Raw genomic sequence first — 16767 nt, 5'->3', positions numbered from 1 at the left:
AAACCGGACTCAATAAGAAGAATAATATGATTTCTAAGAAAAAACAATTGTAAATGTTTCAAAGCAATACTCAAATATGTATAATGTGTTATTAAGTAAAATATTGTGCAATGAACTTAGGTAACTAGGTACCTATAATTACCTGTGTATAAAATTTGTGAAATTAAATAATTCACTTGTTGCATTTGAAGTTTGAAAGGTAGGTATAATATAAACATTTTTATTTTATATACCTAATTATTATATTTAAATGATATAGATACATTTTAATTATAATAGGTAAATAATATAATTTTCAAGCATAATTTTATTTTTATATATTTTTAATTACCTAAATAATTAGTAAGTACCTAATTAGGTACCTACCTACCTACCTACCTACAATTAACTAAATTAAATAAACAATTTAAAGAGGGTGTCAATAACTGAAATCTAAAAATCAATAACTGAATTATAGTGCCAATAACTGTAGTTTTTGGACATTTTATATTAAAGTATTAAAAACAAAATATATATTAAATGGATTTAAAATCTGATAACAAATTATGATAGATTACAATATTTTGATTATAATCAAGGAGGTCAAAAATATATTAATCACTAATATATTAATGATAAAATACTATGAAATTCAATTTTTGCTTAAAGTGCCAATAACTGTATACTTTAGTACTTTACCCTAGTAACAATAATTACAAAATAACTAAAATTGTTCAAAAATAATAATAATAGGCAATATTGTGTTATTTTTTGTTCCATCTATAGATGACAATCTGTTTATTTTACAATATAAAACTAATTTATTTATATTGTGGATGCAACCATAGGCTTATAAACTTATGGACACCACTTACAGAGAGAAACTAGTGGATGAGATAGCTGAGAGAAAAATAACAATGCATTTAGAAATATACCTAGAAACTAACAGAGCAACCATACATCAAAACAAATCATAACAAAAGTCAAAAAGAATTATTAAAATTGTAACAGATATATTTAAAAAATAGTTATTATAGATGTTGAACTATTAATTTTAAAATGTTCAATAGGTAATGATTTCCATAACCTTATTTATATACAATATGTATATACTATTTATGACCCTGTGTGTGAAATAATTTTTCAGGTAATGTGCCATCACCAGGTAATTCTGCTCCATCTTTAAATACTCCTATGAAACCTCCATCTAATGCTGGCCCAAGTCCTCTGGCTCAAGAAGACATAACATATAGAGAAAAAGTAAGGCAACTAAGTAAGTACATTGAACCTTTACGAAAAATGTTATCCTTACATTAACTGCTGTAATTAATTTTAATAATATATTTTTATCATAATAATCAATATTCAATAACTATGAACGTTGAGAAATTAAGCAAGATGAAAAAGCTTCTAGAAATACTGTCAACTCCCACCCAAAAGATGCCCCTGAAAACTTTGGTGAAATGTGAAACTGCTTTGGAAAGATTAGATTTAAGCAGAGTAATTACTTGTTATTTCTTTCAAACAGTTTATTCCACTGTTCCTTTTTTACAATAATAAATTACTATAAACATTATTATTAGGAAGAAGGTGGAAGTGTGCCTCCACCACAATCATCTACCATGAGGGAGGTGCATCCGTTAATTGAAGTGATTGGGTTAATGATACAATCTCCAGACATAAATCATACATTCCACAGAACATTTGCCACTTGTATAGAATTTATGATGGGCCAAAGACGACCTTTGTAAGTTAAATTTCTCAATGTTGATAATGTAATTGATTATTTAATTAATTATTAATTGCATTTTAAATGTCACCATTACCTTATGCAGGAAATAAAATTCCAACGAAGTTCAAAGTATCATACCCAAAGCATTAGAAGGTGAAGTTGCAAGACTCGATCAACGTTTTAAGGTAAAATAAAATAAATATATTTTTAGTACAATGTAGCAAATAAACACATTATCAAAATATGGCATATATTTTCTAACCAAACATTTGATTTTAGGTGTCTTTAGATCCAGTTCGTCCCAGTGGAGTTTCTTGTATCCGCCTTTTGTGTTGGTTGGATGATAAAAATCTACCTTGCGTACCTCCAATCAACATCATTGTTTATGAGAATAAAATTATCCTCAAATTTTCAATACCATTTTCAAACGGTAACTACTATATTTTTAGTGGATTCTGGTAAAGCTTTTTTTTTCTGAAAATGTTGATAGTCAAATCTGAAATCATCAATTTTGGTTCGCTAGTTTATTACCTATGGTCCTTCAAAGCTTAGTAAAATATGCATTAATGCTTTTAATTGAAATATTTGATAAAGGTTTAATTTTGGTTAAGAGCTAAATCATTTTTTTTTATAACTAACTCTTACAACTTGAAATTCGAACAATAAGTTCCCTATATTGGTAGTTATCGCATGCAAAGTATGAGTTTACCAGTTGAAATTCTTTGAGAATTATTTAATAATCATGATTTAAAATAAACTTTTTGCAAGATATTTAGAGAAATAGTCAATCTCAATATACCTATAATGACAATTTAAAATATCCAGGCTGACAAACCGTCTCCACTCAGAATCGTTTTAAATTGTGTGCACAAAATATATAATATGTTGAACGGCGAATTGTATAGGCAAAATGGGTACATTATTAAAGTTTTCAATATTGTCCATAATTATTACATTTTAGCTAATCGGAAGTATATACTCCAATCTAAAACGGATTGTACCCCGCCACTTTCACCCAATTCCACATTTCTCAGATCCATTCGAATGCGCGAAATAACCATATTTTTTAATGTATGATTGGTACAAGTTTTCAACAGTTACAAGGAGATTTTTGAAACGGTGAACGCCAACTTCAACATTTACACCGATATTTTGGTGGGCGAATTGACGTGGATAACTATTGTTTTTAATATTAAAATAAAATTACTAAAAATCCGAAATGGAGATCAAGTGTTAAAGTGTAAATTTACCATAATTCTTAACTCGTTAAAATATGTAAAAAAAATAGAAATTGAGGGTTGACAATCCAAAACGTATTATTGCCATAAACTTGATTTTCCAGGAAGAGCAGTTTAGTTTTTGTTAAATATTTTCTCCTATAGTGATACTTTGGGAAATAGTACGTTTTGGATTAATTATACATTTATGAACCGATTTTGTTCATGGAATGGACGATTGAAGTTTAATTCTGATAGCGCCAATCGACTTCCTGCCTTTTTTTCTATAAGGATCGATGCGTATCTCGATTTTGTATATTTTGGCAATAGTATGTTATAGCGTTATTAGTTATAACCTTATAGGCAGGGATCGAAACCGGTTTAACCGGTTTTCCAAAAAACCGGTTAAAACCGCGGTTTTCTCATTTCTGAACACCGGAACTGGAACCGGAACCAAAAGCTTTGAAACACCGGCTAAAAAACCGTAACCGAAACCTAAGACCTTAAAAAACCGTTTTCAAAACCCAAACCGAAACCATAGAATTGAAAAACCACTCTTGTACTGTTCTTGAAAAACGGATTAAAATTTAAAACTAATGTCGGTTTCTTTGAATTCCATAAAGTTAATTATATTAATTGTAATTCTACTATTTTTATACGAAGAAATTATTATGTTTGGATTTATTGATAAAAATCCCGATGCAGTTACTGAGTATTACGAAATATTAATATAATATATATTATTACTAAACTTATGATTGAAAATTGAAAATACAAATAATATAGTGTGATGTTATTGTAATATACAATTAAATATTAATGTAATCGAATAATGATCTCAACCATAATATGGCAACATAATATTATGTCGAATGCAAAAGTAGGCATGATGCACCTAATTTAGGTACAAAATATTCAAGTTAATAACACGAAATTAGTTCTGCTGAACGTTTATTTGTTATATCGTATATTGTACACTAATTATACAAAGTAGACATATTTCAGGGCTTTAGACTCGGCCCTTATAATAGTTAATAGATAATAAAAATCGAATCTACAGTAATTAGACAGGAAAATAAAATGGAAATTTTTAAAAACCGTTCCAAAAACCAAAACCGAAAATTTTCTAAAACCGTTCTTTAAACCGATAAAATATTTGAAAAACCTTTTTTAAAACCGAAACCAAAACCAAAAAATTTAAAAAACTGGTCTTAAAACCTAAACCAAAACCAGAAAATTTAGAAAACCGTTCTCAAAAACTAAAACCGTAACCGTTAAAATTTGAAACGTTTCGACCCCTGCTTATAGGCGTTGAGTGCGGCAGTTAAGTACAGTGTTGTGCTTTGTGCGCATGCGTATTAACGTAAAATCTTAAGCTTTGTAAGGATATACCTTTCAAAATAATGATTTCCACAAATTGTTTTTACAGCATTGTTCTAGCTCGTTAAAAGACGTTTGTTACAAAATTAAAAACAAATCTTGAGTAGGTAAAGTAATTTATGCGTATTTTGTATACAAAAATAACTGATGTAAAATGTAGTTTTATTTATTTATATATTGTACAATTTTAAGTTATACAAAGTAATATGTTAGTTACATGTGCACGTCTATCAAAAAAAATTATAATTTGTAATATATTAATACTATGGTATGAGGCACATAATATACAAATAATAGCCGAATGATTATAGTTTATCATATAAAATCAATGTTATTACTTATTACTTAATTAGTACAATATCAATTAACAATTTATTATTATTATAGATACATAAATCTTAGATATATAAATCAAAACATTTTTTTCTGATAAAGTACTCATTGATTAGGTTGATTATCGGGTAAGAACTTTTCACAATATGTTCCTGCCATTAATCTAGCATCTAATAAATAAAAATGAAAAGAGTTTTCATGAAAAATAATTCGTTTTTTTTTTTGTTTAGCTTGGATATAGGGGAGAGTCCCTAATAATTTTCCGGCGCTTTTGGGCCACCTCAATTACCCAGCTGTTAAACATTAATCATGATAAATATATTATATATGTAAATATGTTTCATACTGTTATATAGACTCTTTGGAGTTATTATACATTCTATGTTACAGTCTCCAAGGTTTTTACTTTAACCCGTGTAGTACCTATACGGATTATTCATGTTTTTTTTTGGGTTTTTTTGGAAAGTATATTCATTATTTGGAACCATGACCGTTTTTAGATTGTATAGTAAGTTTGATTAGCATTTATACAGTTAGTTCCATACGTGTATATTATATTCTTATAAATATATTAGATTCTGAGCGGAGTGAGGGATCTAGTGGTTTTACAATGGTGTATTTTTTTTTATCCTGTATACAATATTTCTACCAGAAGAAGTGCTCAGATTTCAACATATCGTATCTTATCCTTTAGCAAATTGGATCAAGATGGTACTTTAGAGTGATAATTTTTTGATTTTCTCATTAGTTATTTAATACCGCAGGAAATACCACCGAAAAATTACAAAAAACCGCTAAAAACAGGATTTTAATTTCTAACGTATTGTATTTCACCATAGAAACGAATAAAAATAAAATTTTTAATTATTTTGTTGTAATTTATAGGTAATAAAATATAATAACAATATAAAATATCTAGACTGACAAACCTTCTCCGCTCAGAATCATTTTTCGTATACAATGTTATGATATCATTGAATTCAAATTTAATATAATCCATTATACAGTGACTCACTTGTAACCTACTGTACAGCAGAGCGACATCCACTTACACACTTTTATTGTTTGATTATCGTGTAAATAAATTATACAATTAATTGTAAATAATCATACAATCTGTTAAAACTATATCTATGTTCACAATATCTAAGTCTGAGCCCGATACTATTCGACACACCACACAAATGTGTTTTATGGAACAATCGTTCTATACCGACACGTATCGTTACACTCAAATTTGTTTCAGAAGAATGTTGAATGTTTATGAAATATATACACATATGCACATGTATAAATGTGTAATCTTTCAACCTACAAAATCTAAAAAATTTTCCAAAAAACGTAAGACATATGAATGATTCCTATACTACGCTGGTTTAAGCAGCAACCCTAGCGTATGCAGCGCAGCCTGTGGGCTGTGGCTATTTAATCGTTCGACTCATTTCGGGAAGTTATCGGAACCGGAGTTTGGTCTCCTTATTCCACAGATTTTTATCTAGTATTATGAATTATAATAGCGAACTCCCACTATAAATTGAAGCATCAATGTCGGTTTTCAACCATATGGTATTTTATATGGTAATTAAGAGATATCAAAATTTGGTTGATATATATTGACTTAAGTTTTTAATAAACATTAGTCTTCATTTTAAAAAATCTGATTTTTTTTAATAAATATAATATATCATATATATATTTATTTTGTACGTATATATTTCAAAGGTGGCAATTTGGTTTATTTATTTAAGTTAATTATATAGGGGTTCAATTAAAAAATATGATTGGTCCAAATAAAGCATCCGGTTGCCTAACTCCCCAAGTTGGGTATATCTGTAATCATTTTACTTTTAACAACAAAAATAACTGTCAAACTGTTAATCACATGCTTAGATATATTTTTAGCGCAGTTGAATAAATATAATTTTAGATAACTGGAATACTCCTAAAGTCCTAAATGTCAAAAGTGGCCCAACCTAGGGAACTCTCCCCTATAATTATTATGGAACCAATTATTGGTATACTTAGTTCGTATTTGAATTAACTATAAAATATTAAATTCATCATCAGATTAATGTAAGTAATTTAACGAGTCTATTAATTACCTTTATCAAAAGCTTCTAGGTACTCTATTACAATTTCTGAAAAAATTTACAATAGCTTCGGTATAGGTACCTATTTATTGTTATTGTATTAGCATAATATTATCTATTTAGATGTAAAGGCGTAACGAGGATTTTTCAATGGGAGGCGACGGGGTTAAACAAAGTAAATCAGAATTTGATATCAGTTACTTTATACCTACTTAGTCGTTATAACTATATCCCGTAACCGTAGTAACCATTACAAATAATTTATAATACCCAAAATGTTTCTTCAAAACTGTTTTAAGAAATATCATTCCACTCTGACCTTAAAATCCCTTACATAAGCACCCTAGCCTCCCTCTACTATAAATTATTTCACAATAACACAGTTAACCACCCTAATCCACTAATTTCCAATCTCTCACCCGTCACTCTCCCCGATAACCCTCCACGTCGTCTAAAGCGAAATTGGCCCTGGGACCTCCTCAACCAATAAATAAATTTAAAAAAAAAAAAAAAGTAGTGTTGTTTGGACACTCCCTTCTATCAAGCCGTCCAGTTTTGTATATAAATCATCATTATTACTTATTGTATGGTTAATACAGATTGTATATATTTTCTTAAATAAAAAAAATAAAAAAAAATATTATTGTTTGTACTTTGCATTTTTTTATATACGATTATATTATGTGATACCATAACACGTCCAATGGTGGGGGGGATGAAGTCTCCTCAAGCCCGGATTAAGGGGGGCCATGGCCCCCGGCCCTCGAAAGTTAGAATTTATTTAGGGGCCTCTAATTTGTCCATTAATTTTTTTGTTATAGGCCATGTAACACTAAATAAATCACCTAAAAAAAATCGATGATTATTTAGCAAGAAAAAAAGCTTGTAAATTATAATTTATAAATTAAGTGATACATAAATACATTATTCATTATTTATTTCTATGTGCCTATATACCTAATGTGTTTTAAATGAGGCCCTTGTACGAAAAAAAAATATTAAATAATATACAATGTGTTCCAGGGTGAAGTGACCGGCCAACGTCATATGCAAGTATACCAAAAATGATGAAGAAATACCCTTTAAAGATTGAATCTAACTTTTATTTTTTTAGTTATGAGCAATTAACTTTTTATCAAAACCATGCGTATCACGCATTTGTTTATGTATCTTCAAAACTTTTCAAAATTTTGACGTCATTTTATTTTTATTTTAAAGTTTTTAATTGTCCTATCAACTGACATACGCAATTAAACCAGAAATGTGCTAATTATTTTTATTAAATTTAAAAAAAGAGAAAAAAGTTGGCAAAAATTAGTATTTTTAAAAGGAAATTGTACATTATTCCAAATAATTTATTATTAACTATGAGTTTTTGTTTTTTGTATTATAACAACTAAAATTTACCGAATAGTATAAAATTAAACGAATGACGACCAATTAACCGATGATCCTAGGAAAACTAAGATTGTGACGATTATGAAAACCAAACTTTCAAGGTATTCTAGGTATATTAATGTGTTATTCAGTATAATTCAGCAGAATAATACAAAAAACAAAAAACCCATACCAAGTAATAAATTATTTGGAATAATACACGAATTCCTTTAAAAAATGCTCATTTTTGCCAACTTTTTTCTACTTTTTTAATTTAATAAAAATAATTATTGCATTTCTAGTTCAATTGCGTATTTTGGAGTGTTGATAGGACAATTAAATAGCTTTAAACTAAAAAAAAAATACATAAAAATTTTAAAAACTTTTCAAAATACGTAAACAAATGCGTGATATGTATGATTTTGATAAAAAAAAGTTTGCCCATAACTTAAAATATAAAAAAGTTAGACCCAATCTTTAAAGGCTATATCTTTATAATTGTTGGTATACTTTTATATGGCGTCGGCTGGTCACTTCTCCGGAACACATTATATACATTAATATTTTTTTTTCGTACAAGGGCCTCATTTAAAACTGGCCCCTGGGACTCAAAATGTCTTAATCCGGGCTCGAGTCTCCTTTATCCTATACTCAGTCGGTACGCCACTGCTTAGATGCACAGTAATATATTATTATGTGCATACATTATAAACGCTTTATAATTTAAATAGTTATTGTATCGAGAACAATACTTTAAAAAATAATCAATATCATAAGTCCATAGAACATTATCTACAACAATTAATTACTTACGATGCAGATGATGGTATCCATTGTTATCTATATATAAGCAATACAAGTAATACAATATAAATAAAATATATAATACTAATATCTAACTGTCCCACCAGACGTTGCACGTGCCAAAGGCTTGTTGTTTTTTTTTTTTATAAATATATATTTATAAAAACATGTCTATGTCATATTTATACTAATATAAAATATAGTAGGTAGATACTGTTATAGTATTTAATAGGTGTAACTTGGTTTTAGTGTATCTCGATAGGCATAGGCGTTCGTCGATTTGTGAGCTAATTTAACCAACTAGGAAAATTTTCGCATGTGGCAGATTGGATGAATATATAATAAATTGCACTTGCTATAATTTGGTAATAATATACACAATATAATGCTTTATTTTGTATTTTTCGTAAATCACGTTTATATTGAATGAAAAATAGTAGGATATATTAGTTAATAGTACCTAGTATAATAGTAATGTGTAAGTGACCTAGAACCGTAATATGGTTCTAGGTCACTTTGTACTGACAGGCATTAAAGTGCGAAACGCGGTCACTTTGTACGGTTTGGTAAAAAGGTACATTGCAGAACGCGGACACTTTGTACGGTCGGGCAAAAAGGTACTTTGCAGAACGCGGACACTTTGTACTATTATATACATAAAGTATATATTATAAATATAAGTTTTATACCTATGTAGTAACTAGTAATTATGCATAGTGTAAATTAATTAAAATAGAAAAAATAAAAATAATATTGTTATAAAATACGGTATGATAATAATAATAATAATAAAAATAATAATAATCTAAATAATCAAATAATTAATAATATCATTCTATCATCAAACTACATGTAAAAATGTGTACAATATAAATATCAAAAAAGTCAAAAAAATGTCAAAGAGTAGTATAATATAAAAATAGTATTTAGATGTAATGATTTTTATATAATTATAGCTTAAAAAATAGAAATAAAAATAGTATAATATAGAAATATGTCAAATTTGAAATGAATGTCAAACGTCAAAACAAAATATAATACTGAAAAAATAATTAAAAACTACATGTAAAGTATACGGAATTTAAAAATTCAATATTTGTTAATTCTTTTCTTTGATGCTGGTCACATAAATTAAATAGTTTATTATTGTCAGCCGTACAAGATTTTTGCCTTTTTTGAAGTCTATTGCCACATTCGTCTAATTGTATTGCCTGTAAACTGTCCAAAAACTCGGATTCGTTGTTCCTACTAATTTATTGAACAAAATATTCCACCCTTCACTAAAATTATTAGTTCGATGAGAATTAGACAATGTTTGATATCTTACATTCCAAATAGAAGGATGATACCGTGGGTTATTGTTATTACCATAATACGGACTGGCATAAATGAAAAAAGCAACCTTTAATGTGGACTCCATTAAATAATAATCATAATTGTCATTTGACATTCATATTTAATATAGATTATAATATTTCATATTATAATGTAAAAATCATTACATCTAAATACTATTTTTATATTATACTAATCTTTGGCATTTTTTTGATATAATTGATTATTTGATTATTTAGATTATTATTATTATTATACCATATTTTATAACAATATTATTTTTATTTTTTCTATTTTAATTAATTAACACTATACATAACTACTAGTTACTACGTAGGTATAAAACTTATATTTATAATATATACTTTATGTATATAATAGTACAAAGTGTCCGCGTTCTGCAATGTACCTTTTTATCAGACTGTACAAAGTGACCGCGTTCTGCATTTTAAACAATGGACAGTACAAAGTGACCGTTTACCTAGTAGTATATTATTATCAGGTAAGCAATCTACCTATGGTAGATCGCCGACCCCGCTTTCAAGCGTACCTAAATCTATTCTTTTTTTTTTTTAAGTTATGTCATAGCAAATATTATAAGTGTTTTTTAGTTATATTATAGCGCATACTTCAAAACATTTCAGTGATAAAAAAATTCCGAACCCTTATCATCACTATACATGATTATTGCGCATTTGAACTAATTATGTAATCATTTAATTTAAACAGTGTACATAATTATATATTCAAAATTCAAATACAATAATCAAATTAAATAATGTATACCACCGTAAGTCGCTCTGAACAAGGAGTGTAGGTTTATAATCATTAAATGAGGGGGGTTACACCTAAGTCCTACCTGTACAATCCACAATATTTGTGAAACCATAACAATGAACATCGATGAACAAAATAAGTTTTACCACAGTACCATGTAATATACGACTGGACTGTTGCATATTATGTATTTATATTATTATATTGAGTATCTAAAATATAGAACTGAATATCGATTTAAAAAGCTTTTTAATAGACAAACTCTAAAATCATTATTCATTACTCGACGGTTGACAAACTACACCAGTGAAAACCCATAAACATATAAAAAAGATATTAATTATAATAATAATAACAAATGTGACATTAACATTACAGCTATAAAATAATGAATGAATAATTACAGTAATTTATAATGGTTTTATCCCAATTGTCTTCCAGGATCCATTCGATTTGATTATCAGGTGTACCTAATAATTAAGTTATTGTATAAATTCCTGATTTCAGCACATTGCAAGAAATGCATATGAATCGCCAATATGAGGGAAACTTAAGTATGATATATTTACCTAATAATATATGTATATGTGTCTATTACTACTTAGAAGGTAAACTATGTTGGAAAATAAATTAAGGAAGAAGACGCAAAAAGTTGAAATAAATAATTTATTTTTTTTGAGGGCCAGTTACATTAAATTGGACCAATGAAAGTTATTAGATATCTGATAAATTCATGATGTGTTCCTCGCATTATGCTGAAATCATTGATTTTTTATTTAAAAATACACAACATTTGTAGAATATTATAAGATTATTAAGTATATTTAACACTGAATGACATACGGGCGGTCGCAAACTTTACCGATTTTATGGATTCCCGAGTCAACATTGTGTATTTATGTTTACCCGAAGGAAATATGTAAGCTTTCTCGGTTCAACATATATAGTGGTTACCTGATGAAAATGTGTAAGCTCTCACAAGTTGTTTTAAAATTATGTTATAAAAAATTATAAACTATACAGACCGAAAAATAGCACCTTAAGTAATAAGTATATTTTAAACTTGTAGGTATGTTCGTGTAATAATAACAATTTAATTTAAAATTGATTTAAATTATTATTTACTAGAATTTAAGCAATTATTATTTTTAATGAAATTTGATTAATGTGTAGGCATTATATTTTAAATTGTTTGTTCATATTATTATAAACATTGCATTATAATGACATAGCGTCGGCCTAGTAGACATAGAAGTCGCAAAAGGCGTAACTTCATTTTTTGGATTTCGGGATTTTTGGTGATTAAAATTAAGAAAAAAAAACGCTTCGTATGATAAAGTCGTAACTGAAATGGTTTCATTTTATCCTCCTTGAAATTGATATATTAGAAATCATCGTATCTCCGATGTAATAGATTTAAGACCTAGAAAAAATTGTATCTCCAAGTTTTATCTTTGTAATAAAAGATGGAGATACGCCCTTGGCGAACCCTTTGCGAATTATGAAATTAGGCAGACAAAATGTTTTTTCTTCTGCTGATAAATTTGTAATTTTGTAAATACGCTCTTTGCGACTAAGGCCGACGGTAGAAATGTTATTACTTATTAGTTATTACAGACTCAGCAGAGTTTACATGTACCTACCCTTCGGATATTATTTAAATAGACCCGGGGGAGTTTATATCTGCCCATTGGGAAGTAATGGATTAGACCAGAGAAAATGTACAAGTTATTGATATCGGGAGAGTTTACAATATTGCCCTGACGTATTGTTAAAAATAATTTTTCTATTCAATGATCTAAATACTCACTTTTGCGTTTTAAAATATGGGCCTTCACCATTTCCGCTGTAATGATAATTTGATATTTCAAAAAAACAACGAATATTTAAAGTATTTTTAAAATTATCAACTGTTATAGATAAATGCTATAAATATGTTATGTATTTTATATTTTAATGTGTATATAATTCTCAAATTAAATTAGGGTGAATGTTAAATTAGCAACAGATGCATATAAATATATCATACCTACAATAAAGACATACAGTTATTATTTAATATGTTAGTATTCAGTCCAAAATTTTAATTTATTTACAAAATTGTATTTTAACAATAAATGTATTTTATAATTGTAATACACTATATTTAATTTTTTAACATCTTTACTATAGCACAATTAAAATAAGGGTGTCCAAATTGAAAGCGATAAGTCCAAACCATCTATCAATAATAGTTAGTTATCGATTTATTATTAAATTATAATACAAACTAAACAAACTATTAAATTCAGGAATCGACTTGAAACCATACTTTTATAAGACGTTTTCAGCTTTATAAAAATAAATCAAAGGTTGGACATTTACTTGTTAGTTAATTTTCAAATCAACTCGTGAACTTAACTAGCTTAATTGACAGTTGAAATAAATGGATTAAAAATAATCCATCAAGTTAAAACAGTAATTAAACCTTTTGCTTTTATGCTTTTATAAGTAAATATTAATATTAAAATTAAAATTAATATACAGTGAGAATGTGAGATCCACTTAGCGTGATAAAATTGTGCACACCATAATGATTAGGTGTTTTATCTAATTAACTCCATAAACCATATTTTTAATTCTAAATAGAGCAAAGAATGTATTGATTTTACAATAATTTTTTACGAACGTGTAGATGATAATTGTAGTAGAAATAGATTTGATTTTAAATTAAAAATATTTTTTCTGGTAAGTACCATATTATGTAGTTGATACTTTTGGGAATTAAAAATTAAAAACTCCAAAAATTGTTATCTGAATATTTTGATTAAATCAAAGAAAAAATATAGAAAATCAGGAATTTTTACGCAAACTTATTTTTGAAAAATTTTACTTTCTTAGTTTTCATAGTGGTTCGGGGACACCTATTCATTGATTCATCATTGTTATACTTACTAATTGAGTAAAAGTATAATACGGTATTAGGAGTTCCCTCCCTCTGTACTTTACACAAAAGGATTTTAGAGGTACTGGACGTTTCTCCATTAGATCACCGATCAAAACATTTCCCTCCCTGAATCATTAAATATTTTTTTTAAATAAGTAGGTTCTTTGGTTTTTAATTTTTAACCGAAATATACGATCAGCATAGATACCGGCATCTATATCGTCTTTAATCATTCACGTTATGTATTTATTACCCAATTTAATGGCTAATTATTGATAAACCAATTCCAAATTATTTAACTACCAATTAGGTAATAATACTTATCAAAATTACTTTTATATTAATAATAACTATAAAGTAGAATAGTGATCAAATTATGAATAAAGCGGTATGTACTCAATGTATAATATATATGTATGTTGTAAAGTAAAATAAAATAATACTTACCCCTACATTCTCCCATAGTAAAATGTTCCTCAATAGGCAGGGCGCCAACCTTAGCAGAGCGGGGACCTACAATCATCGGTCCAACTTATACTAACAAAATATTAAATTTTCTTCAATAGTATCGTAAATTGGGGTGAATAGGAACGGTTTTTGAGGTTTTTCTTTAATGAAACCGTCAGTTTTTAAGATTTTTCTTTTATGAACGTTGTTTTAGAAAGTGTGAACAATGGGTAAATTTGTGATAAAAAATAATTACTTTACGTACCATTATTTTTAATAATTTTCAAAATTCATATGATATATAGTCAATATGATATATTCAATATATATTCATATTCAGTATTCACCTTGTATGGGGCGAATAGGAACACTAATTTAATTCGATTTTAGATAACGATTGGTGGTCATTATGTTGGAGACAATATATTATACGTATGGACCGTGAATACTGAATTAAAATATACCATAGAACAATACAGAATACGGAACGGAAGGGTCTTATCAATGTTTTTCTGATACCCGCACCTTCTCACGTTGCGGCTAGACTACTAGCGCTTTCTATAATTCTTCTGTGTTAACCGGGATAATAAGGAAGAATATTGTTCCATGATAAGGAGCTAATAGTTCATTATTCTCCCGGTCAACACAACAATCTTATAAAGCGCTAGTAGTTCCTATACAGTATACACCCTATTTTACGGTACCTATAGTAGTACAAGAATAAGGATTTAAGAACTTTTTCTATGTTGATTACAAAGAAAATGTAAAATATATCAATAGGTACATAGGTACAAAACAGTAACTCTAAGTATATAGCAGTATGACAAATTAAATATTATTATTATATGTTTATGTAATTATGTCTAGGTACGATACTAATTTGCATAAAGTATGATATGAGTTTTTAATAATGTCCAAAATATCTTCAAACTACAAATCATTCTATATATCTTTTTCTACAGATATTAATATAAAAACATTTAAGCGGTCATTAGATAATGGATCACGTAGACGACTTTTGATAATTTTTAATTTAGTAATCACTCATTCACAATTAACCTGAGTCACCGATAAGGTTAGTAGGTATATTATATTCTATGGTGGCATATGAATTAGAATAAGTAGGCATATTATGTAAATTAAGCGAGTGAACTATGAATTAAACTAAAATCACAAATCAGACAATTATCTCAGGCATGTATAGCTTTTTCATCAGGGATATTGTATTTCAACGGTTATAACTTTGGTTAAAAACATTTTTATAGACCTCAGAACTTATGTTTCAATTCAGTAGGATACAGGGATAAAAATGTATAAAAAATAATATGAGTTTCCACATTTAAAAATAGCCAATTAAGACCTCCTATTGTTCACTTTCATACCACTGTGGGCCGTTATCGCAGTATGGTATATTGTGTTCTGATTATTTTTGAATATTTTCACTGCGTTTTTGTGATAATACTGCCAACTGCTGAAGGCCGAACGCTCAGTACATTAGTACTGATTCGTATTATTGAAATAAAATATTTTTGTCAAACATCTTAATTTGAACATAAATACATAATATTATGTTCTATGGTGCTACCTATACTAAGTTTAACTAGTAATAAACCTGATTGTTTCTAATATTTATATTTTATACATTTTTTTTTACATAACCGTAGTCCGCGGCCCACTGTGCTGTAGAATAGTAGCACAGTGGCCCAGTCCAGCCCTGGTTGTATCTAAAATATTTTATAGTTAGTAAAACATACTATGTTATATTTCAAAAATGATTCGGTTGTAAAATGGTTGGCTTTGAAGAGGACAACAAAACCAGCTTTCAATTGTATTAGGTATTCCTAACATATTTAAATTTGTGTTCAGTAAAACCAATTTTGCTATGTTCATTATCGATATTTAAATATTAATGTGAGTTATGAGCATTTTGATATTGTAATAGTTTAGAATATTATGACTTGCATAAAAATTAAAATACCAATGTCGTCCTTTCGAGATACTTAGTCACCTAGATAAAATTTTGACTTCAAAGCTTGATACTAATTAAATTAGAGTTAACAGTAGATAATAAGTTTTCCTGAACTTAAATTTCCCGTCGTAGGTAACCATGTTTGTAATTTATTTAACCTAAGACAAGGAAACGAATCTAGATGAGTCATTATCGAAGTATGTTATAAAGTAAAATACAGGGATGGAAAACGTTTTTAATTTTTTTCGTTTTCGTTTTGTTTAATATTTTAAAAAATAACGTTTTTAAACGTTTTTGATAATTACGTTTTTGATTAATGTTTTTAAAAACGTTATTTTTATTTATTGTTTTTGATTAACATTTTTAAAAACGTTATTTTTCCATATTGTTTTTGATTAACG

General features: G+C 27.7%; 2 protein-coding genes across 3 annotated transcripts in view; one reads left to right on the top strand and one right to left on the bottom strand.

Annotated features, from left to right (window-relative positions):
• The first annotated feature begins 1269 nt into the window (after positions 1–1269).
• The window catches only part of LOC100575548 (mediator of RNA polymerase II transcription subunit 15-like), a 17383-nt gene continuing 1885 nt past the window's right edge, over positions 1270–16767 (top strand). The window contains exons 1-5 of one of the 2 annotated variants that reach the window (XM_016807752.2): positions 1270–1479; positions 1563–1726; positions 1815–1896; positions 1991–2141; positions 4358–4444. In XM_016807752.2, coding sequence (XP_016663241.1) covers positions 1354–1479; positions 1563–1726; positions 1815–1821 — 297 coding nt within the window. In that variant the 5' untranslated portion in view covers positions 1270–1353 and the 3' untranslated portion in view covers positions 1822–1896; positions 1991–2141; positions 4358–4444. Of the gene's footprint in view, positions 1480–1562; positions 1727–1814; positions 1897–1990; positions 2142–4357; positions 4445–16767 lie in introns of those variants that run through there. The other variant, XM_016807751.2, reaches the window with a different exon arrangement.
• The window catches only part of LOC100575642, a 14409-nt gene continuing 2100 nt past the window's right edge, over positions 4459–16767 (bottom strand). Inside the window, exons 2-7 of the mRNA XM_003247269.4 lie at positions 14398–14463; positions 12835–12870; positions 11429–11494; positions 8922–8948; positions 6744–6779; positions 4459–4811 (exon numbers count right to left, since the gene is read on the bottom strand). Of these exons, the coding sequence (XP_003247317.1) occupies positions 4747–4811; positions 6744–6779; positions 8922–8948; positions 11429–11494; positions 12835–12870; positions 14398–14463 (296 nt within the window). The 3' untranslated portion in view covers positions 4459–4746. The remainder of the gene's footprint in view (positions 4812–6743; positions 6780–8921; positions 8949–11428; positions 11495–12834; positions 12871–14397; positions 14464–16767) is intronic.

The sequence above is a fragment of the Acyrthosiphon pisum genome, chromosome A3, assembly GCF_005508785.2.
Source record: "Acyrthosiphon pisum isolate AL4f chromosome A3, pea_aphid_22Mar2018_4r6ur, whole genome shotgun sequence".
Lineage (NCBI taxonomy): Eukaryota > Metazoa > Arthropoda > Insecta > Hemiptera > Aphididae > Acyrthosiphon > Acyrthosiphon pisum.
Note: the sequence above shows the minus strand (reverse complement) of the source record. Positions and strands in the feature narration are given on the sequence as shown.